Genomic DNA, 15,491 nt, shown 5'->3' with positions numbered 1-15,491 from the left:
ATAAACTGATTTAGAGGAACTTAAGAGGAGAGAGTATAAATGGAAGGCAATATTTGTTCCTTCCATTTATGTGAGATTTTACATTTTCCAGAGTGCTTCCACAACATTACCTTGTACAGCTCTCACCATAACTCTGTAAAGTAGAGAGGGCATAAATAGTTACGTCCATTTTAGAGATAAAGAAACTGAGGCTCGGAGAGATTGACTTGCCCAACATCACATGGACAGTCATAGAGCAGGTGGTAGAATTATTAATATTATACCACTTACTCAGGTACCTCTTACCTGTTCAACTCCCAGAAAATCTGAACGTACAAGGCTCATGGAGAACAAGGCCTCCCTGAGGTCTCTTTTCACTGAGGGGTGAAGCCTCCTCCAGGCATGGCTTCCCAAGTGTCTGTGGCCAGATGAAAGGTAAAGAAGTATTGTCTCACTTTAAATTGGGGGAAACCAAGGCACGGTGGTGATGAAGAATGGTAGCAAGAGTAGAGTAAGGAAGGAAGCAGGGTCCCTTGGTCGAACCTCAGTTCTGCTCCCTCGTGTTCACAGGACGTGGTTTGACAACAGGGTAGAAGTGACGGTTGCCACGGTAACCACATCTTTATTGCTGCCCATCCGCATGAGCCTTGCTTGGTGACCAGTCACCCCACCCACTGCAAGAGGGTCATAGAAACAGCAGACCATTCATCCAGTGCCGACGTCCTCCTAGAAGGCTGTCCACCAGCCTCTCCTCTACCCGAGCCTCCAGTGATAAGGGCCTCCTGGCGATGGATGGGGAGTTGCTTTGAGGGAAGCCAGAGCAGCGAAGGCCATTTTCCATCCACAGTGGAGGGCTGGGTGTGGAGTGTCCCTTCTGGGCCCTGCAGCGCCGCCTGCCAGTCTCTCCTCTGCTCCTCACTGTCTGCCGTCAGCTGCCTGTCTGCCTCCCTCTCCCAGGCTGACCCCTGGTGCTCATGGGGAATGGGCCCACATCTAAACCTTGGTGATAGCTCCCTGAGCACCAGGCACAAGGTGGAACTGTGGCTCAGTTCAAAAACATCAAGGCTCATAGCATTGAACCACATTTCTGTCCTTTCGTTGAGGTGCCCAGAGGGAGGTGGTGGAATTCCTAGTATGGGGAGGGGGGTTCCTCCTGCCCCGGAAACCTCCTGCTGCCTGTGCTGCTCAAGCTGAATTCAGGGAAGTGGCTTCTCTCCACAGGGCTGCCCTTCTAGCTACTAGCTACTGGACCTCTTTCCCTGCCTCCAGTTTTCCTCCTTCCTTTCTCTACCCCCTTCCCGGAGGCTGAGGTTTCTTGGGAGGTCTTCCCTGCTCGTCCTTTCCAAGAAGCCCTGGAAGTCGATATCTACTCTGTGACACCATCATTCCTTCATTGCTCTTGACACTGGAAACACCATGTTTAAATTCATATCCTTGCTTATTGTCTGTCCCCTGCCCCACCCACACCCCATTAGAGCATAAGCCCCACCATGGCAGGACCTAGCTAGCCTTTGCCCCTCCAGTGTCTACACAGTGCAGATGCTCAACAAAGCTTCCTCCAATGGGCCAGGCACGGTGGCTCACGCCTGTAATCCCAGCACTTTGGGAGGCCAAGACAGGTGGATCACTTGAGCTCAGTAGTTAAAGACCAGCCTGGGCAACATGGCAAAACCCTGTCTCTACCAAAAACAAACAAACAAACAAAATTAGTCAGGCATGTGCCTGTTGTCCCAGCTACCTGGGAGGCTGAGGTGGGAGCATGGCTTGAACACAGGACATTCAGGCTGCAGTGAGCCATGATCCAGCCACTTCACTCCAACCTGAGTGACAGAGCAGACCCTGTCTAAAAAAACAAAACAAAAAAATTCCTCAAATGAATGAATCAGTAAATTAAGCCAGGATCAGGAATGAGGACACTTCCGTTCTGGTCCTCCCTGGCTGTGTGGTCCTGAGCAAGTTGCTTACCTTCTCTGTCGTGTGCCTCAGTGTCTTCTGTCTGTAGAAAAGGATTCTACTCTGCCATGCCCGCGTGTCTGGAAACACTGTGTGTGGGTTCATTTCCCCCACAGCAACCCACGCACACCTTACCCATAGTGAGGGCTCAGATTATCTGCTGGAGCAAAGCAAGAGAGCAAAATCGCTTTGAAAAGTTACAGACATTCCATTGACCTTCAGAACTTTCCTGCTGGGTGAGGCACTGGCTGATTGTCTGAGTTTCTTGAGGTTGTTAAACCTCCTTCAAACCTTTCTAGAAAAAAAGATGGAGTAAAAATAAATACTTACTCTTTCTAGGTCCCAGAAAAACTCCAAGGAAAAGGTGGCCCCTAGAGATCTGTACTTTTTTTCTTTGGGTTCAGAGCGTTCAGTGGAGCGGGGCTCGGTGCTAGCCTTGCCTGCTCTAGCCTCCCTCTGCACCCCTAAATCTTTCCAACCTAAAGAAAGCAGCCCAGGGTCAAGGTGTTTGCAGCATGAGCGGGAGGCACAAACAGCGGCCATAATGGCAATGTCCGCCCGCACGTTTGACGCTTGGTGCAGGCCAGCGCGGCAAGTGTATTATTATCCTCTTTCATCTTCACGGCAGCCGCATGAGGAGGGTGCTATCGTTGTCCCCGTTTCATAGGAGAAGAAATTGAGGTTCACAGAGGTGGTGTCCTCTGATCTGGGTACGACAGAGGGAGGAGAAGAACCAGGTGTTGGTGCCTCAGCAAGAAAGGCCAGTCACTCTGCCGACCCCCTAAATGGTAGGTGAGGGGGCCAGAGAAGAAACGGCAGAACATCGAGGACCTGGTGCAAAACAGGGCTCCACAGAGGAATGAGGGACCCTGTTCAGAGCTAAGTAGAGGCAGCTCTTGGAAACATACCATGCTGCTCTGTGGGCTTCCCCAACCCAGTTCCTTTTAGCCACCTCCTGACACACTTATGAAACAGACACATACTCGCTCCTGTGTCTGCCCAGCCGTGGCTCCTGTGGTCTCTGCTTCACTGAACCGTGCCACGCATTCATGGTGCCAGCTCTGAGCCCCCACCTCCTGCCCTAGCCTCGGGCTTCTGGAAGCTGCAGATGCACCCAGGGCTGAGCTCAGCTTTCCACCTCCCCGTCTGACTCTACAAAGCCTCCGAGGAGAAGAATGTGACTTTGCCTTCTCAGTCGAGAAGAAATTGCACCTCAGCGATAGGAGAATAGCCAGATCGCTGCAGGGAGTAACCAAGAAGAGAAAAATTCCTCATTCTTCCAACTCAGAGTATCATCAACTAGATGAATGTCTTTTTGCCTAGAAAGCCCATCTCCCTCTCCCTCACTCCCCTACTTTAGCCGGCCTCACAGGAACCACGCTCTTCTGAAATTCCAGTTCTCCTAAGAAGCTTTACAAACATCCTAGAAGGAAGATAACCACCCCATTCTAGGATAAAAGGGAACTCAAGTCTCACTCTGCAAGCCCATTACAATCACGTCTTTTCCCTGCAGACAAAAATACATAATTTACCTCATGTGATTCTTGCCATACAATATTTATTGTGGCATATTCTTCAGTCGAGAGTGCCTCTAAGTTTATTCAGAATTTAAATTCTCAGGGGACCCTAGGAGGAGAGGCTGGGAAAAGCCTCCCCTCGCAACCCCTCACAGTGGCCAGGGTAAATGCTCCTTTATTTTCTGTGTTGCGTTTGTAATTCCATTTGCCCTTGGTGAAAGCTACCACCTCCCTTCCCATTCGAGTTGAATCTGCTCTATGGGAATCTTCCTCAATGGCTTTAGATCAAATTTGGAACTTGACTTTAGGTCAGTGGTTTTCAAACTTTGCTACACAGGAAATCACCTGGGAGTGTAAAAAAAAAAGAAATCATGGTGCTTAGTTCACACCCCAAACAAACTGCATCAGAAAGTCTAGAGGTGGGGGCCAGATATCCATATTTTTTAAAGATCCCTGGGTGCCAGGTACCTGTAGTCCCAGCTACTTGGGAGGCTGAGGCAGGATCACTGGAGCCCAGGAGTTTGGGGCTGTGGTGTGCTATGATCACACTTATGAATAGAACTGAACTGTAGCCTGGCAACACAGCAAGACCCTGTCTCAAAAAAAAAAAGGAAAAAATCCCCAGGAGATTATTTGCCGCAGCAACGTCTAGGAGGCATTGCCTGAGCCCTGCCTGATTTCCCACCCACAAATGCCTCCTTCCCAATCACAGCACTGACCAGTGACCTTGACTATGCATTCAGCTCAGTCCTGGTCTCTAGACCACCCAGGCTGAAGGCGTGAGAATCTAAAGGACCTCCCACTACTTATGTGATCTCACAAGTCAGGCTGTGACCTCCAGACCTGGTTCTGATCACTGCACTCTTCCCACAGATTCATTCCCACGTTAGACACGGGTTCTAGTAATGGAACTCAGTAACAACATTTATGCTGCACTCATAATGACTAGAGGACGGGCTTTCCATACAAAATCCTGTTTAATTCTAATAACCCACTTTGCAGATGAGATGAGTTCAGTAACAGTCTCAAAGTCACACTGTTGTTAAGTACAGCAGAACTAGGCTTTAAATCTGCATCCACAGACCTCAGAGCCTCCTCTCTTCATTACCATGTGGGATGCCTCTCCTATCCTTGATCCCTGTGACCAAGTGTCAGGTGGGGTGGGGGGTGGGAGGTGATATCCCATAGGACAGATGCCCTGTGGTTCTCTTTTTTCTGGGCCCTTCTGTTTTTGTTTGCTAGGACTGTCATAGCAAGGCACCACAAACTGGGTGACTTAACACAACAGAAATTTATTCTCTCGCATTTCCAGAGGCTAGAAGTGTGAAATCAAGGCGTCGACAGGCTCTGCTAGAACTCTGAGGGCAAATCTGCTCCCTGCCTCCCTCCTGGCTTCTAGTAGTTGCTGGCAGCCCACAGCGTTCCTTGGCTTGAACCCACATCACACTGGCCTCTGCCTCCATCTTCACGTGGTCTTCCGGGGTCTCTGTGTCTCCACAAGGCCTTCCTATAAGGACACCAACCACTGGATTTAGGGCCCATCCCAATCTAGTATGACTCATCTTAACTAATGACATCTGCAATGACCCTATTTCCAAATAAGGTCCCATTCTGGGGGAGCCCTCCAACCCACTACACCTTCTGAACCCCAGGGACCCCGTTCTGGTTCTGACCAGAGCCCACCACTTGCTGACGACCTGTCACACCTCCGCCACCTAGTGCTTGCTCAGACTTTAGGGACAGATACAGAAGCTGCCAGCTTCTGCTCTCCTCTGTCCTCTCGGACCCTGTGCTAGTTCCTCCCAGTATTTTCTAGCTGCTAAATGTATGTTGTTCGTCTTGGATCTCTAGGTGCAAATATCCTGGGGGCTGGACCCGCACCCCTAGCTCCACTGGCCTAGACACCTGCCTGTGGGCCAGCTGGGAGAAGACATTCTCCACGAAGCCCCTGGCATGCCCACCCCATGCTCCCCTTACTATTTAGCGCTGAGATTGATTTTTTCTCTCTCTCTTTCCAGGAAATGGGTATATTGAAGGTAAAGAGCTAGAAAACTTTTTCCAAGAGCTGGAGAAGGCAAGAAAAGGCTCTGGCATGGTAAGCCCAGCCCTGTCTCCCATTGTTTGGGATTTTCCTGACCTATGCCTTTGAGCACGCTCTGTCCCAGTTATGTATGCCATAAACAGGCCTCATATCGCTGGTCTTGACACAGCATTTTATTTGTAAGGATAAAAAAATAAGCTATCACCTAAGAGTACCCTATCTCAATATCCTTGGGTGTCTGGAATTGGGGGCTATTCATGAATGGACACCAGGGGTTGATGAACCCTCCTGCAAAGCTGCAAAGCTTTATGTCTGTGTATGCATATATTAATATATATGCAGTATTTTTTTCCCTAGGGACAGAGTCCATAGCTGCTCCAAGGTGCTTAGGGGTCACGATTCCAGATTGGATGCCTAGGAGGTTTCAAGTGCCCTGATTCTAGGCCGGAGTTTCTCAACCTTGGCACTGTTGGCATTTGAGGCTGAATAATTTGTTGTGGCAGCTGCCCTGTGCATTGTAGGAGTTTAGTAGCATCCCTGGATCTACCCATGAGATGCCACTATCATCCTCCTTCAAGCTGTGACAATCAAAAATGTCTCCAAACATTGCCACATGTCCCCTTGGTGGGAGATTGGGGACAGAATCGTCCTCAGAAGAGAACCACTGTTCCACAGCAACATAGGCTAGAATCCCCAGCAAGGAACTAGAGGAAAATTAAGGATTGCTCTCAGCCAGTATCTGAACCACACGGCACTGGCTGGCCTCATTCGTGGTAGTGTCACAACCTTCTAAGCCTGCCCAAAGTGACTCCAGATCACATCTCAGCCCCTTAGTGACAGGAATGTTCCTTTCCCTGGTGCCAACATGGCACGACTGAGTTTGCTAAAGGCTTTTGGGGGAGGTATGTGAAATATTGCAAAGCTCAGGTGATTGGAATTAGTCTGCTGTGATTCCCGTGTCTGGTTCTGGAGTACATGGAGTCAGCCCCACACCCTCCCATCAACTCCCTCGGGTCCTCTGGAGGTATCTCTACTATCCCCTGCTGCGTGTCTGTTGGCCAATCCACTGTTTATTTGCAGCTCTTCAGGGAGCAGTTTGGGAGATGAGTCACAAATCTGCCAGTGAGCTCCTGGTTCAAAGCTCGGCAGAATGCCCCAATGAGAAGGAGGTCAAAGTGACGGGCTTAAAGCGTTGGAGGCAATTCATGGGTTTGTTTATCAACAGTTCTCCCGTCAACTCCTAGGATAATGAAGCCTGGATCACGGAAAGCATGGGCTTCAGAACTGACTCTGGGATCATGGGCTAGTTGGAGAAATGTGTTTTTATGAAGTGCTTTGCATCTAAAATCCTTCTCTTAGTCATTCCCTTCCTCAGATGTCATCGGGGTGATTTTCAAGTCTGTCAATAATCCCAACTGATGTCATCCAGGACTGGTTCTCAGAGCAGCTGTTATATGGTAGAAAGAATATGGGCCTTGGAAGCAAAAGCCATGAGTTCAAATTCTGGCTATACTCCCTGGGTGCCCTCTAGAGAAGTCATCTTGACCTCCATTAGTGTGTCAAATGGAAGGGCTACTAACTTCACAGGAGCTACTGTAAACTTAAAAAAGATGGCCACATTTGTGACAAGTGCCTGGGATCAGACTATGTACTTTTGTAAATATAAATAAATATTGATAAACAAATAAATATTGACAAATTGATACTAATTCCAAAAGTAAAAAGCAATCAGAGGGATTCAGGAGACTCTCATAAGTGATAGGATTTCCCTTGGCCCAATCCTGGGGAGCACACAATTCATGTGGACGTCATCAGCTGAGTGACGCAGGAGCATCAGCCATGCCAGGTGGGCTCATCATCGATTAGGGAGAAGGAAGAGCTCCTTAATGCAAATAATTAATCAGCACTATCTCAAATCAGGGGAAGGTTCGAGAGCTTCAAGTCTATATTTAAGATAGGCAGCTGTGGGCCTGAAGGAATGTTTTAAGTTCTTTGCTTTCTAGTAGTCAGAATAATTGGGTGGACTATTTAAATTACCCTTCGGCTACAGGATGACCTCCTCCTCATGTTCCTCCTGACATGAAAATCAGGAGTGAAAATAGTGTGGAATTGCCAGTTAGTCTTTAAAGAAGAAAATGAGCAATCCACCTTGCTATAATGAAGTGCTAACCTATTATGGGGCACTGGATGAAGTTCAGTTTGATTACAAGCTGCTTCAGTAAAGTGTTGAGGCCTTAGTTCTCACATCTGAGTGATGGGAACAAGTCCAAACCCTTCCTATAGAGTTGTAGCTTACCTCATCTCAAAGGCAGCAGGGCATGTTTGATTACGTGGTAGGGAGCATGGCCACGTGTCCTTTGACATTTGTATGACTGAGCCTTGAAGAAGAGATGACTTGATTTGGAGGGGACCTGGAAAGGAAAACAACACAGCTGGGATCAATCAGAGCATCAGCAGAACCTGGAGCTGCACCCACTTATCCAGGATGGAAATGATTTCCAAGCCTGCTGCTCTGAGATCATGGTTCACATGAGCTACAGCAGCAAAAATCAGCCCCCTTTGTCTTTCCACAGATGTCAAAAAGTGACAACTTTGGAGAAAAGATGAAGGAGTTCATGCAGAAGTATGATAAAAACTCGGATGGGAAAATCGAGATGGCAGAGGTGAGCTCTGCCTCGCTGGTTAAGAGCTGTGTGGGAGGGGGCCTGGGCCCCTGTGCCTCTGCCAGGCATGAGCATCCTGCTGAGAATTGGAGTGAGGTGGGGGCCTCAAAGCTCCGGCACCCCCAGCACTTGGGCTGACCAAAGAGAATAGCAGGGGCTTTTCTTGTGTGTCACCCAAGGAAGGAGGAAGTGACAAACAATGACCAAAGACAGGGGTGAAGACCTTAAATGCCCACAGGGGCCAACAGGTATTGTAACCAAGTGGCAAGCCTAGCTGAAGACACTAGGGAGGCTGAAGATAGGTGAACGAGAGACTCCATGCCCCACCTAAAGATATCCAAAGGATAATTTTTAAAAGTTACATACATAATTCATACACATATAATCTATACATTTATAATTCACATCAGTAATTTACATATATAAACATATTATTTGCATATAACAATTTACACGTATCCATATATACATATATACATTCATACATGCACACATATATACACATACACACATACATTCACACATACTCATATACAGGTGCATGTTAAACACCTCTGATAATCAGTGACCACGGTCAAGGGCTCAAGAGTGCTGGCTGGACTCTGTGGGCCATGTCTATAATCCCAGCACTTTGGGAGACCGAGGTGGAGGACCCTTGAGGCCAGGAGTTTGAGACCAGCCTGGGCAGTATAACAAGACCCCGTCTTTACAAACCATATAAATAAATACATAAATAAATAATGATGATGGTGGTATAGGCATTAGGGCAGAGCTCCACCCAGCGTATACTGTTGGGATGCTACCTTAGGTTGGGTGCCTGAGACAGAGATTTGAGTGGAAGTGGCTTACTGAGGCAGAACTCTCTAGAGAAGGGCAGCAGCAAAGGGCAGGGGATGGTGCTGTGCAAGGATGTGATCTCACCTGGAGCCTTGCCTTGGCTAGGCTTACAGGGACTCCAGAGTGTGGACTGTGCCACAGAGTGGGTCCCACCTTGAGGCAAGGGGGCTGATCTGTTGTACCCCTGTGTCAATCAGTCATTTGCATGCAGGCTGCCCCTCTTTGGGCAAGGAGGAGACCTGTGGAACTTCCCCAGCAGGGCAGCTCTGGTCTGACTGAGGGCAGTTCTCGCGTAGGGGCAGGGGTGAGCTGTTAGCAGTCTGACTTCATAGCAGCTGAGGGGTGGCCACCAGCCTAGTTACAGAGGAGCAGGGAGAGGCACCAAGAGTGGCCACTGTAGATGCCCATGCTGATATAAGAGGGCTTAAACCAAGGGTTGGCAGACTTTTTCTCTAAAAATACAGATTAAGGTAAGTGTGTTAGGGTTTGTGGGCCATCCAGTCTCTGCCACAGCTCTTCAGCTCTGCCACTATAGCACAAAAGCAGCCACGGGTGTTATGTCAATGAGTGGGTGTGGCCACGTCTTATAAAACTTTACAAACAACTTCTGGGCCATACTTGGCCTGAGGGCCATAGCTTACCATGAGAGGCTTCTAAAAGAAAGGCCAGGGGTGGGGTTGGTTCCAGGTGGAAGCCAGGGCTCCTGCTCTGCTCCCTGCAGTTCTCTTGGTTCTGTTCTATGCCCTCAAAATACCTTCATCCTCAGGTTGTTAACAAGATGGCCACCGTAGCACAGCCATAGGCATCACATCCACATACACCCACATACATCCACATACACCCACATACATCCACATTCAACCACATGCATCCACATACAACCACATACAACCACATCCATATACACCCACATACATCCACATGCACCCACATACATCCATACAATCATATACACCTGCATACATCCACATGCAACCACATACACCCACATACATCCACATTCAACCACATGCATCCACATACAACCACATACACCCACATGCATCCACATGTACCCACATACAACCACATATATCCACATGCACCCACATGTACCCACATACAACCACATGCACCCACGTACAACCACATCCAACTACTTACATCCACATACATCCATATGCAACCACTGTCCAGCTGCAGAAAGGGCCCTTCTTAAGTGCAAGAAAATGTTCCCAGAAGTACCCACAGCAGCCCTTCCCCGACATTTCATTGGTCAAAACTGGGGCACGTGCCTACTTGTAAGCCAATCACTGGCAAGAATGGGGGCTCACACTTCAGCAATGTAGACTCATCAGGATTGGCCTATGACACAAGCATTCCAGGAGCAAAGAAGCAGGCAAGGCCGGTTGGGTGGGCAGCCAGCAGTGCTTACTGCAAGAGGGTACCTGCATTTTTAAAAAATCAAATTGTTGTAGTATCAATTTACATACAATAACTGCATCAATTTGAAGTGTAAAATTCCTTGAGTTTAGATTTTAGGCCATGAAATCGCCACCCCAATGAAGATATAGCCTTTCTATTACCACCCCCAAAATGTTCCTCTAGCCTGGTGCAGGCCCTCTTACCCCAGGCAACCACCCATCTACTTAGATTAGTTCTCATCTTTCAGAATTGTACATACATGGAATCATCTATTAAGTATTCGTTTGAGTCTGGGTGCTTGCATTTTAAAGTAGCACCACTTTTTCCCCCTCCAATTGCTCATCCCCTAAGGTTGGGGTGACTCAAAGCACCTCTCTGAACATCCTTCTTTCCCTTTGAAGGACTGCCAGCACCCGTTCTCAGAGAAGGAAGCAAAATGCAATTTCCACACTGCCTCGCCACTGGCCCTTTCCATCCTTCTTAGGGGAAAGTCTGCTCTGCTTGCTGGCAAGTCCCTCCGTAATGTTAGTGTCACTCTCTGTATCTTCACAGCTGGCGCAGATCCTGCCAACTGAAGAGAACTTCCTTCTGTGCTTCAGGCAGCACGTGGGCTCCAGTGCCGAGTTTATGGAGGTGAGGCCAAGGCACCATCTTCTTTCTAAGCATTGGGACCTGCCTTCCTCCTGTGTACCACCCTCCTGCCTGGTAATGGTCCCTGGGAGATGCTAAACCCCTTAGAACTCTGCTACTCAAAATATGGTCTGTGGACCAGCAGCATCAGTATCACCTGCGTGCCTGTTAGAAAAGGAGAAAGGGGCCAGGAATGGTGGCTCACGCCTGTAATCCCAGCACTTTGGGAGGCTGAGGCAGGTGGATCACCTGAGGTCAGGAGTTTGAGACCAGCCTGGCCAACATAGCAAAACCCCATCTCTACCAAAATACAAAAACGTTAGCCTGGCGTGGTGGCAGGCACCTGTAATTCCAGCTATTCAGGAGGCTGAGGCAGGAGAATCACTTGAACTTGGGAGGCAGAGGTTGCAGTGAGCTGAGATTGCACAACTGCACTGTCAGCCTGGGTGACAGAGAGAGACTCCATCTCAAAAAAAGAAAGAAAGAAAGGGAGAAAGGCCTGTAATCCCTACTCAAGGAGGCTAAGGCAGGAAGATCTTTTGAGGCCAGGGGTTCAAGACCAGCCTGGACAACATAGGGAGACCTTGTCTCTACAAAAATAAAAAGCTACCATAGTGAACAGGATTAAAAAAAAAAAAAAAAGATAAAAAACTTAGTGGGATATGGTGGTGCACACCTGTAGTCCCAGCTTCTCAGGAAGGCTAAGGCAGGAAGAGCAGGAGTTCGAGGCTGAAGATCACACCACTGCCCTCCAGGCTGGGCCACAGAGCAAGACCCTATCTCAAAGAAAAAACAAAAAAATAAAAGGCAGACAGACTCCCTGACTCAGTGAATCAGAAGCTCCATTTTAACAAGATTCCCAGATGATGCGTGTGCACATTAAAATGTAGGGAGTAAGATGAGAAGTAAGCTTGGGTCAAGTACGCTTGAGAAATACTGTGTACATGCATCTCTCGTTTGGGGATTTGTTGTGGTCATTTGCATATTACAGGCTCTGAGAAATCAAGCAATAAAGAAAACTGTGCCACTCAGTTTGGCTCCAGGATCTCATGCCACTCAATAATAATGTGTCTCTCCAAGTCAGAGTTCCAAGAAGCAGGCTTGGGAAAGATGGACTTATGTACGATTCTATAGCTAGAAAAATCCAGTGAGGATTCCAGTTTCTGGTATCATTCATGTTTCATCTTTGACTATGATAAGGTTTCGGTTTTTCTTTTTAAAATTAGCATTCTTGGCTGGGCACTGTGCCCCATGCCTGTCATCCCAGTACTTCAGGAGGCCAAGGCAGGTGAATAACTTGAGGTCAGGAGTTTGTGTCCAGCCTGGGCAACTTGGAAAAACCCCATCTTTACAACAAATACAAAAATTAGCTGGGCATGGTGGTGCACGCCTGTAATCCCAGCTACTCAGGAGGCTGAGACAGGAGAATCACTTGAACCAGGCAGGCAGAGGTTGCAGTGAGCTGAGATCGTGCCACTGCACTCTAGCCTGGGTGACAAAGACTCTGTCTCATAAATAAATAAATAAATAAATAAATAAATAAATAAATAAATAAAATTAGCATTCCCCTCTTGGCAATATAATTTCCTTAAGATCTTCATGTAAAATATGATGTTCAAACTCATGTCTCTTGAGTAATATTCACCTGATAAATGGAACCATATGAAATTGCTGATATTTAACGATTTTTTTGCTTACAAAATGTGGACATTCTATGTGGTTCAACCAAATATATTACTAATCCTGATGTCCAGCAAACTGCCAATTATTTCTTGCTCTCTTTCTGGTACTTTGCACTCTAACCCTTCAGTATGTGCATCCCTCAGAGTGAGATTCAACCCATACTCACCTCACGAACTGCCTGCTCTGATAAATAATGACTGGCCTTCAACGTGACTCTCTTTGCTATTCATCGGGGTTAAATCCATTTCCAGCCACCGGTAATCCCCTCTCCATGATCCACTGCCTGTAACAACTGGAAAGCTGGCCCAGAAACTTGCTTGCAGCAAGCTCCCCTCCTGGGCAGACAGTCAGTGAGAAAGAACCAGTTCTCAGGGTGGAAGAGTCATTTTTTAAGTGACAGCTTGCCTGAGCATCAGAGATGGATTTAATTTTATGGTGCTTTAAAAGATTTTTCTCCACTTTTTTCAAGATGGCAAGATTCCACAAGCTGATAATTGACATTCTGGCTTCTGTTCTTAGTCCTTCGCTAGCCTGCCTGGGAGAAAAAAAGTTCTGTGCATCCTTATAACTTGTCAGGGTGTTGCTTTTGTACCAAGTTTTCCAACTATAGAAAAGGGAGCATCACGCCTGACTCCTTTCCTGATAGAGAGACAGCCAAAAACTGGCCTCTATTCCACCTCTGGTCTGGAAACAGGGATGGGGCAGCTTGTAGTGGGGCAGGGACACTCACAGAGGAGCTAAAAGCATCTCCCCGGACCCTTTTCTCTTTCTCTTTCTCAAAATCATTAGTGGCTTGTCTCTGTGCAGTTGACAGGATTTCTTTCTTTCCTTCCTTCCTTCCTTCCTTCCTTCCTTCCTTCCTTCCTTCCTTCCTTCCTCTTTCTTTCTTTCTTTCTTTTCTTTTTTTGAGACGGAGTTTTGCTCTTGTTGCACAGGCTGGAGTGCAATGGTGTAATCTCGGCTCACCGCAACTTCCACCTCCTGGGTTCACGTGATTCTCCTGCCTCAGCCTCCAGAGTAGCTGGGATTACAGGCATGCACCACCATACCCGGCTAATTTTGTATTTTTAGTAGAGACGGGGTTTCTCCATGCTGGTCAGGCTGGTCTCAAACTCCCGACCTCAGGTGATCTGCCAATCTCGGTCTCCCAAAGTGCTGGGATTACAGGCGTGAGCCACCGCGCCCAGCCTCAGGATTTCATATTCTTACATGCATCTGTCCTTCTAAGCCCCAGCATAACTGCAGAGGAGACATGCCTGCCAAGGTTTCTGGGACCCCACCCTCCCACAGTACCGTCCCACTGTCCCCTCCTGGGGTCTGTTCCATTTGATCCATTTTTACCAGCCGGAAGCCTGAAATGGTCCCTCGGTAGCCCTGAAAGGCTTGTGCTCTCAGGTAGCTCCCATCCCAGCACTCAGCACAACTTCTAATTTTAGGGATGCCTCAGGATTTCTTTGAGATTTCACAAAGCCCAAGTCTCTTGAACTCTTTTCCTTGAATGAGAAGAGAAAGGACACACTGATGATGATGAGCAAAGTGCTGGATGGGGAGAGAAGGCAGGCGGGGGAGCCCAGAGCTGGCATCCTGTGGGGGTGCATGGTCGGGAGTGGACCCGCTGGCAAGATGGCTTGGAAAAGCAGCCACTGGTGCTTTGCTCTGTGCAGGGACTGGGGCTCCTTCAGGTTATTGCCCTTTTAGGCAACTTGGAGGGGGCGTCTTCCTCTTCTCAGTAAAGACTCAACTTAGACCAACTAAACTCTGATGCACCAAGTGCCTGAGGGTTGTTGGTGAAGTCATATTTGGAAATCCTCACATATCTTTCAGTACCTTTTCAAGGGCAGACTTTCTGGCCATGGGAAGGAGTATTTCAAAGAGTCTGAGGCATTTTTCTGCAGGGAAAAGACACTCTTGTAATCAAATACCATCAACCTGAGTTGCATGTAGTACAAATCTACCCTTTTCTTGGGATATTCTCCTGTCTTGTAACAAAAAAAAAAAAAAAAAAAAAAAAATTCAGGACCAAAATTTCTGAGCCCTGTCACCATAAAAATTACATAACCTTGTTTGCTGATGTTTAAAAAGATACCTTTTCTGTAAAATATAACTAAACTCTAAATGTCCATAAACTCTAACACTCCTGACAATAAAAGGGGCACATGCGGTGGAGAAGTGGGGGAGGCGGGGGATAAGCTGTAGGAGAAGGATTAGTGGTTACTGACTCTCAGAAAATCAAGTGTTGCTGGTCTTCAGGTGTGCTGTTTGGAGCTGGGGGAGAAGGGAAGAAAAGTTAGGGGAACAAAATTTGAAAGAGAATCTAGGAGCCAGGCATGGTGGCTCATGCCTGTAATCTCAACACTATGGGAAGCTGAGGTAGGAGGATCACTTGAACTCAGGAGTCTGGAGATCAGTCTGGGCAACATAGTGAGACCCCATCTCTACAAAAACATAAAAAATTAGCTGGGTGTGGTGGTGCACGCCTGTAGTCCCAGGCACTTGGGAGGTTAAGCTGGGAGGATCACTTGAGTTTGGGAGGTAGAGGCTCCAGTAAGCTCTGGATGCCACTGCACCATAGCCTGGGTAACAGAGTGAGACCCTCTCTCAAAAAGGAAGAGGAAGAACAAGAAGAAGGAGTAGGAGGAGGAGAAGGAGGAGGAGGAGAGGGGGAGGAGGAGAGGGGGAGAAAGAAAAAAGAAAGAAAAAGAAAAGAAAAGAAAGAAAGAGAAAGAAAAAGAAAGAAAGAAAGAAAGGAAGGAAGGAAGGAAGGAAGGAAGGAAGGAAGGAAGG

The 15,491-nt window shown here is 47.7% G+C and overlaps 1 protein-coding gene across 4 annotated transcripts in view; it reads left to right on the top strand.

The window, feature by feature from the left end:
- CALB2 (calbindin 2) overlaps positions 1–15,491 on the top strand; it is a 32,370-nt gene that overhangs the window by 8,034 nt on the left and 8,845 nt on the right. For all 4 annotated transcript variants that reach the window (XM_011976759.1, XM_011976757.1, XM_011976756.1 and 1 more), the window contains exons 2-4: positions 5,468–5,544; positions 8,064–8,153; positions 10,947–11,027. In XM_011976759.1, the coding sequence (XP_011832149.1) occupies positions 5,468–5,544; positions 8,064–8,153; positions 10,947–11,027 (248 nt within the window). The remainder of the gene's footprint in view (positions 1–5,467; positions 5,545–8,063; positions 8,154–10,946; positions 11,028–15,491) is intronic.

The sequence above is a fragment of the Mandrillus leucophaeus genome, unplaced genomic scaffold (assembly GCF_000951045.1).
Source record: "Mandrillus leucophaeus isolate KB7577 unplaced genomic scaffold, Mleu.le_1.0 Scaffold17, whole genome shotgun sequence".
Classification (NCBI taxonomy): domain Eukaryota; kingdom Metazoa; phylum Chordata; class Mammalia; order Primates; family Cercopithecidae; genus Mandrillus; species Mandrillus leucophaeus.
This window is presented reverse-complemented; position numbering and strand designations above follow the sequence as displayed.